Source organism: Gossypium hirsutum, chromosome D09 (genome assembly GCF_007990345.1).
Source record: "Gossypium hirsutum isolate 1008001.06 chromosome D09, Gossypium_hirsutum_v2.1, whole genome shotgun sequence".
Taxonomy (NCBI): Eukaryota; Viridiplantae; Streptophyta; class Magnoliopsida; order Malvales; family Malvaceae; genus Gossypium; species Gossypium hirsutum.
In genome coordinates, this window is record NC_053445.1 from 41,794,121 (window position 1) to 41,802,737 (window position 8,617).

The following is an 8,617-nucleotide window of genomic DNA, read 5'->3' on the forward strand; positions in this document are numbered from 1 at the left end:
AACACAAGTTTTGCACTTTACGCGATTTAGTCCTTTTTACCGAATTAACCACTCAAACGGTAAAATTTCTTTACGAAATTTTTACACGATCATTATATCATATTTTAAACCTTAATAAAATAATAAAATAATAAAATAAATATTTTAACTTTGGATTGTGGTCCCAAAACCATAATTCTAATTTGACCCAAAAACGGGTTGTTACAAATTTGACATAGTTCGACATTTGCTTTAGAGCTTCCACCAACGGGTTATTGATATGATTTTGCTTGAGTACATCTAAGAACCTTTTGAATTGGACCTCTTTCTTCTGTTGTTGGAGTTTTTGAGGATAATAAGGTGGTGGAATCTTAGCTTTAACCGAAAAACTTTTCTGCAGTAATTTCTTTACATCTGATGCGAATGTTAAATTATCATAACTAACTGGTTGCAGGTTTACCTCGTTAGGGATCGTAGAATATGTCTTCTGTAAAACGGAAGTTTCAAAAATCAGTTGAACTTTATCTTTGTTTTGAAAAACAGTAGGCTTATCTTCAACCTTAACAACTTTGGACTCCGACATCCTTCTCCTCAATGTGACAACTTTGCAAATTTTTTTCCTGAACTTCTTAGATTTTCAGTTTTACTCAACAAAGCACCTTGGGGTCTACTTCGAAGTTTGTTGGCTAGCTGACCCATCTGATTCTCCAAATTCTTTAATGTTGTTGTTTGGCTTTGGATCAATGCATCATTCTTTGTCATGTATGCCCTTAGCAAATTTTTATGATTACTTGAAGACTTTGGTGATAGAGGTTTTTGAACTTGCTGAAAAAATCATGGTGGATGATTTGGGCGGGATTGCATATAAAGGTTGTTAGGATCAGCCCCTTGATTACTCCATTAGAAATTTAGACGAGTCCGCCATGAATGAATGTAGTAATTTGGTTGCAGTCCTAGCCCACTTCTATTCTGATTTTGATTACCCATGCAGTAAATAGGCTCTCTGTTTGATGGATAATTTTTGAACATATGACTATCTCCACAATAAACATAGGAGATATTCTCAACCTGACTTGGTTGTTGACCTGTCATGTTAGTATTAAAACCGTTAGTAGTAAATGTTCTTAAGCATGGAGGACACAAGATACCCGAGCTGCCAATGAAGTAAGTGCATCAACTTCATGTACTCCTGCCACACTTCTTCCCGTGGTTGTTCAATTAGTTGGCCATTGATAGTTTTTGCTGGAAATTTTTTCAAGAATTGCATAAGATTCATTGTAGAATTTTAAAAAAATGGCTCCGTTTGTAAAAGTATCTACCACCATGTGCATTGAGACCATTGTAAAAAGCCTTCAATTGAATGCAATGCAAAATACCATGGTGAAGGCATTTTTGTAATGATTTCTTGCACAACTCCCAAGCCTCATACAGGGATTCATTATCAAGTTGTTGGAATGTGGTGATATCATTATAAAGTTTAGCATTCTTACTAGGTTGGAAGTACTTCATCAAGAATCACTCGCCAATTCTTACGATGTGGATATGGAGTCAGGTGATAAGGAATTCAACCATGCTCGTGCTCTATCTCTCAACGAGTATGGGAAAAACTTTAATCTTAGGGCATCTTCAGTTACTCTGGCCAATTTAGTCACTTACATCCATGAATAAACGAAGATGAAGATGTGGATCTTCAATAGGCATCCCACTAAATTGGCCCATTATTTGAAGCATTTAGAGCATCAATGGTTGCATACGAAACCCAAGCTTTTTTTTAACTTGTAAAAAATCAAATACATATTCTCTCACTTTAGGATTGTAGGTATGCACTAGCAAACTATGGAAAAAAACCACTACTTTCTTGATGTTGCAGATTTGAGATATGCATAATTGTACATCCCCCATAAATAGCCAGAGTTGTGTAATCCAACATTGTTATGTAATCGAATGTTAGTATCTTTTTCCCAATACAACTCTTAAGTTTTTCTATATACTGGTACCATCAATGTACTGCAACACTTCCAATGAGTTTAATTTTAGTAGTTCATATATTTAATTGCTTTTTTCTCTTAGTTTTTGAAAAATGAACATAGTAGAAATTGTTCAAGGGAAATGAATTGATTGCAATTTTTTTTGTATTAGTTCAACAATTTGATAAATTAACAAAGCTTTTCAACTTAGAATTGATTGGATGATAAAAAAGTGAGGGAAAACTTTTGGGGTTCCTGACAGAAGAAAGAAAGAAGAGAGATGAAGTCGAAAAAAGAAAAATAAGAAAAGAAAAGGAGGGAAATAAAAAAGAAAAAGAAATGACATGAGGATGCCACGTGGCAACGCGTGATTGACCAGCGCTGCCATGTCAGCAAAAAAAATAAATACCGTTAGTGTTAGGTACCAATATAGTGGGTGAAAAAAAAGGTCGGGTACCAATCTGGGAAAAAACCATAGGTACTAATCTGATAAAAGTGGACAAATTCGGATACCAATATTATATTTAACCCTTTACGTTATTATTTATTTAAAAGGTTAAAATGTGTCATAAGTTTTTGTACTCATTGTAAATTTAGAATTTAGTTCCTACACTTTTATTTCTAGAAATTTAGTCCCTCTACCTTTTACATTTCAAAATCCAAGCTCAATTGCTAACAATGTTAAAATTATTTTGTTTAATTCAGGTTTATTACAACATTTTTTTAGTTACATTACTATCGAGTGAGAATTTTTTTATTTTAAAATGTCATGTCAATAAATTTAATAAAAAAATTGATAGTATTAATAATTAGACGTAAATTTTAAAATTAAAAAAATAAAGAAATTAAATTTCAAAAACAAAAAATATAAAAACTAAATTGGAAAATATCTATGACATATTTCAACCTATTTAAAAACACTAGAAAATTTAACCATCATGTAAAGTGAATTTAGGTTGAATTTTGAAGGAATTTGACATAAGGATACGGTTAAATTTATTACAAGGCAACATAGTTTGTCTGCCGGGAGTTGTCCTCGTTAAAACACCAAAAACGAATCAATTCACGCCACGTAAAAATACAAAAATTGGATTCTATCACAAATTGACAAAAATAACCCTAACTTTAAAATTTAATGACAGGCCTCCCTGATGGAAGTGACGCGTTACTATATGATTGGTAAGGAGAATATTCAACGCTACACTCATTTAACGTCATCTCAGACTGAGTTTGCCTTTTTCATTTTTTATTTCTCATGGGCGATTTTATCTAAAGGAATTAAAGAAATTAATCGTTTTTTAATTGTTTTGGGATTTTGATTTGTAGTTTCATTTTCAATTTTTCATGAAAGAAAAAGCGGCACTGACTTAGGAAATAGAGATGGAAAGGAGGAGGAGGAGAAGAAGTAGCTGCTGTTCCTTTTCTTAAGAACTCTGTGACTTAACCCTAAAACAAATCTAATCCAAGATCAAATTGTTTTCCTCCCTTTTTGAGGCAAATATTTCAAAGACCCGGTAGATCTGTAAAAGCTTCTCCTTTCTATTGGTTTCTGACAACAGAGATGGATTCTTAAACTGGTAAGGTTTTCTTTTGCTTCAGTTTTCCCCTTGTGACAAAGATCTTGGTCACGGGGTTTGGCTGTCTCGGTTTTTCTCTGCACTTTTGTTTTGATTGCTTCTCAGTTAGATCTTTTATTACTTCTTTTCTGCCACTGATCCTTTGGTATTTTTTTTGAAAAAAAATATTTTTAGTGATGAGCGTTGAATGATTTATTTCAAGATCTTCAATGATAATATAGATACTGTTTTGAAGTTTTGTTTAAAAATATTTCTACTGTTTTTTGTATTTATTTATGGTTGTATTGGGATAAACTGATTTAAAGAAAATGGAAGAAAAGCAATCTTATTTTGTTTGATTTTCAGTTTAATAAAGCTAGGTTTATTATTATTATTATTATTTTTTTTTGCTTCTCCAAAAATACCATTGTATTTTCGTTTTCTTTCTTATTAGTTCAGGCCTTCAGCTAAACCCTATATATATATATTCTTATAACTGTAGTTTCTTTTAGTGATAATAATAGCATGACCATCAAAATTTATTTTAGTGTTCTTCTACTAAGGCTGTGTGTAGTTGTCGACAATCATGTCTCAAAGTAATGGAATATATGTTGTAATTTATTTATCTTCAAACTACAATATTTTGTATTTTTCTCTTTATCGTCCCCCCACTGATGATCCGTCAAGTTATCCGACTTTTGTTTTAAATTTAATTTAATGATCCACCACTATTATTTTTGGTTGAAATCTTCTTGAAATCCTAAGTGGGGCTGATTTTCTAGTTGTTTTCTTTTTCTTCTTTTTTAATTCCAATAATATCTTACAGAATATTTGATAATTTTCCACAGGTTGATTCCAATGGGTGCTGTTTGTAAACCTGAGTTGGACTCTTTTCAAAGGAAAGCATGTGCCGTGGATTGGCGCGGTTAAATTGCAGGCCATCTCCAACAACATCTAATATTTCTTTTTAAGATAGCTGAGAAATGAATCACTTAACTCTAGAAACTGAAGATACTTTTGCAAGCTTGCTTGAGCTTGCCGCTAATAATGATGTCGAGGGCTTTAAACGATCCATCCAACGTGACCCTTCTGGTGTAGATGAAGTAGGGCTGTGGTACGGTCGCCCCAAGGGCTCAAAGCAGATGGTTAACAATGAAAGAACACCTTTGATGGTTGCTGCTACATATGGTAGCATCGATGTTATTAAGCTGATCCTATCTTCATCCGATGCTGATATTAATCGTGTGTGCGGCCATGACAAAAGCACTGCACTCCACTGTGCTGCCTCTGGTGGGGCTTCAAATGCTATTGATGTTGTGAAGCTGCTTTTAGCAGCTGGGGCCGATGCCAATTTGGTTGATGCTAATGGTCATCTTCCTATTGATGTTATTGTTGTTCCTCCAAAGCTTCAATTTGCAAAATTAACTCTTGAACAACTCCTCGCGACCAAGAGTTCTGTTCTAGAGCAGAATTTAAGGGTGTCAACAGCTGTCACGAATTCGGGCTCGAATCCTCCTTCGCCCTCTCGAGAAAATGGGTCACCTACATCTGGTTTAGGTTCCCCTCAGAAGCTGAAGTCAACTAATGCTCCTTTTTCTTCCACATCAGAGAAGAAAGAATACCCAATCGACCCATCTCTTCCAGATATCAAGAACAGCATCTATTCAACTGATGAGTTCCGAATGTATTCGTTTAAGGTGCGGCCTTGTTCTCGCGCCTACTCCCATGATTGGACTGAGTGTCCATTTGTTCATCCAGGTGAGAATGCTCGAAGAAGGGATCCTAGGAAGTTCCATTACAGTTGTGTTCCTTGTCCCGATTTTCGCAAGGGGGCATGTAGACGTGGTGATATGTGTGAATATGCACATGGTGTTTTCGAATGCTGGCTACACCCTGCTCAATACCGAACCCGGCTGTGCAAGGACGGTACTAGTTGTGCAAGGAGAGTGTGTTTCTTTGCTCATACTGCTGAGGAACTCCGGCCTCTATATGTCTCCACTGGTTCTGCTGTTCTATCTCCTCGTTCAAGTACTTCTGGTGCTACAGCTATGGATTTTGCTGCAGCCTTGAGTCTGTTACCTGGATCGCCTTCTTCTGTATCCGTAATGTCTCCGTCACCTTTCACACCTCCCATGTCTCCATCTGCTAATGGCATGTCTCATTCTAATGTTGCCTGGCCACAGCCCAATGTTCCGGCCCTGCATCTTCCTGGAAGCAATCTTCAATCTAGTCGCCTCAGATCTTCTCTTCATGCAAGAGACATTCCAACTGAAGACTTCAACTTGCTGCCGGATTTTGATGTGCAGCAACAACAGCTGATAAATGAGTTATCTAGCCTCTCTCAGCCCTCTATGAGTTCTAATTCTTTAAATCGATCTGGTCGATTGAAGACTCTGACTCCATCGAATCTTGATGATCTATTTTCTGCTGAGAACTCATCTCTGCAGTACTCCGATCAAGCATTGGCTGCGGCAGTTTACTCTCCCACCCATAAGTCTGCTGTTTTAAATCAATTCCAGCAGCAGCAAAGCATGTTATCACCTATAAACACAAATTTTTCTCCTAAAAATATTGAACATCCTTTGTTGCAGGCTTCTCTATCTGGTAGGATGTCTCCACGAAACGTAGAACCTATCTCGCCAATGAGCTCTCGGGTTTCAATGTTAGTTCAACGTGAGAAGCAGCAACAGTTCCGCAGCCTAAGCTCTAGGGAGCTTGGTTCTGGCTCCTCTGCCACCGTTGGTTCCCCAGTAAATTCTTGGTGGGGATCCTCCAATGGGAAACCGGACTGGGCAGTCGATGCAGATGGCTCAGGCAAGCTTCGCAGGTCATCTTCATTTGAGCTTGGCAATGGAGACGAGCCCGATTTATCATGGGTTCAATCCCTTGTAAAAGAATCTCCCACTGAGGTCAAAGAGAAAACAGGTGTGCCTGTTTCAGGTGTAACACTTAATGCTTCTACAGGTCTAGGTTCAAGCATGAACTCTCGAATTGATCCGGTCGATACTGCAGTGTTGGGAGCATGGATTGAGCAAATGAAGCTTGATGAGCTCGTGGCTCAGCAAAACTGAAAACCAGTTTCACTGAACCCTGAGGTAGAGATAACATAAAAAGGTTTTGGTATATAACATTTGTATTCTTTTTTTTGGGATTTTGTTGGTGAAGAATGTAGAAGGGAAGCTAAACAGTAACAGCAAGTGGTGAAGGAAAGGGGGGAAAACATTCATTTTTCACCATTTATTATTACAAAGAAACAGTTAAGGAAAAAACAAAGAAGGGTTGAGGATAACCTTTGGCTATATGTTGAAAGAAATGATGCCCAAACTTGCGGTGTTTTTTACATGCAATATTTTCTGAGATTTCTGATCCTTTGATGATGATGATGTAACATTCAACTATAGTTTATTGCTTAATTCCTTTTGCCATATCTTCATTGTTACATATTACTTTCAGCAATCAGTATTAAACATGACGTAGTTAAATCTTGTGTTTCGCGTGTTGCTCTTTCAATGGCATCAAATCAAAATCTTGAGGCTTCGATATTAGTACCTCTTTGCCCACCAAGAAAACTCGTTGGGGCAAGTATATTGTCATATCTTACTTTGATTTTAGTACCTTCTACCTTTTCTAGGTGATGATCTTTTTGTCTTAAAGATTAGATTTAATGCGTACAAAAATACTAATTAAAAATGGTATTCTACAATTTAATTGTTTTAAAAATAGAACAACAGAGGAAAAAGGGTAGAAAATTCTCTATAAAATAAATACAGTATAAATAATTACTAAATTTGTTAAAATTTAGACTAAACTACATTAGTAGTCACCCAACTATGAAAAGTTACAAATTTGTCACTCAACTATTCAATTGTCTTTTTTAATCACCCAATTATTTTAGATTTTTGGATGCTTCCATTTTTATGTTAGTAAGATGGTGGCAAAAAAAAAAAGATTGAATAATTGAGTTACCATTTTGTAACTTTTTATAATTGAGTGACTAAAATAGAAAAAATCATGGTTAGATGACTACTAACGTAATTTTACGATAAAACATATTAAATGTATTGTGCTAAACTTATTGAATTTATTATATTATTTTGGTGCTTTATTAAAATGTGATATTGGTAGTTGAGTGGAGATTGATGTCCCTCTCACCTTTGGGTGCCATTAGTTAGAAATTTGTTTATTTATAATCTTCACTGAGCATGCAAAAAGTCTATCTTAAAAGAGATGAAAGTAATAAGTAAAAATGAAAAAAATATATAATGGAGAAGGCAATTTGCAATCAAATTAATTAGTGGCCATAATGATCTTCCAATGGGAATATGTTTAGGTTCTGATAGTGAATTTTTTTTTTTTTATATATTGGACAAGCTGTTACTTGGTTGTTTAAAAGGATTGATTTGGACGCTCAAAGATTAAAAATTGCAATTTGATTTCCTTCCTATCAAATTAATAACTAACTACATCAAAAAGTTGAAGAGAATTGCCGAAAGTTGATGATACCATGCCATCTTAAAGTATTCTCTTGTTATTTTCTTTCTTTATTCTCCCACTTAATCAAATTATACTTTCATTTTTATTATTTTTTTAATAATTTTATCTCTCATCATGTTACCTTTTTGATCTTTTAGGTAAAAAAAATCCCATATGTTTACCTTGTGACTTGTTGTGAAATTCTTAGTTTGGCTCCTGTATGATAGTGAAATTCTCACTTCGACCCTCCATGGCATTTGATTGGCTTAAATGCTTACATGAGAGTTTTTTTTAACAAAAATGGCTTCTGGGCTAAAATGATGGACGAGATGAAAGTAAAAGGGGTAAAATGGCTGAAAAAAAAAAGTAAATGGGTCGAATTGAGAATTTCACTATAATACAAGGGCCAAAATAGGTCTTAAACCAAACAAAACCAAACCAATGGTTTTCAATTACAAATAGGACTAAATGTTTAAATTAGGGCCTAATATTTCAAGAGTTGCTCATATAAGGGCCAAATATTTCAAAATGATCATATAAGGGTCAAACATCTATGAACGTGTTAAGGGCTTTTCACACACTTCACCCCTAGCGTTTTTAGAATAGAACACATGATAGCTGAATTAAATATTACTTGAAAAG

The 8,617-nt window shown here is 35.0% G+C and overlaps 1 protein-coding gene and 1 non-coding gene across 2 annotated transcripts; both read left to right on the plus strand.

Moving 5' to 3' along the window:
• The first annotated feature begins 1,351 nt into the window (after positions 1–1,351).
• Positions 1,352–1,458, plus strand: LOC121221474 (small nucleolar RNA R71). The gene has a single exon (XR_005918866.1). It is a non-coding gene; the product is annotated as a small nucleolar RNA R71 (small nucleolar RNA).
• A 1,654-nt stretch (positions 1,459–3,112) lies between these two features.
• Positions 3,113–6,927, plus strand: LOC107891292 (zinc finger CCCH domain-containing protein 30). The gene is made up of 2 exons (XM_016816043.2): positions 3,113–3,523; positions 4,351–6,927. The coding sequence occupies exon 2, from the start codon at positions 4,486–4,488 to the stop codon at positions 6,571–6,573; it is 2,088 nt and encodes a 695-aa protein (XP_016671532.2). The 5' UTR covers positions 3,113–3,523; positions 4,351–4,485; the 3' UTR covers positions 6,574–6,927.
• Positions 6,928–8,617: the final 1,690 nt, after the last annotated feature.

Excerpts from the sequence above, each read along its gene's own strand:
- LOC107891292 (XM_016816043.2), top strand. The coding sequence starts at position 4,486 with ATGAATCACTTAACTCTAGAAACTGAAGATACTTTTGCAAGCTTGCTT.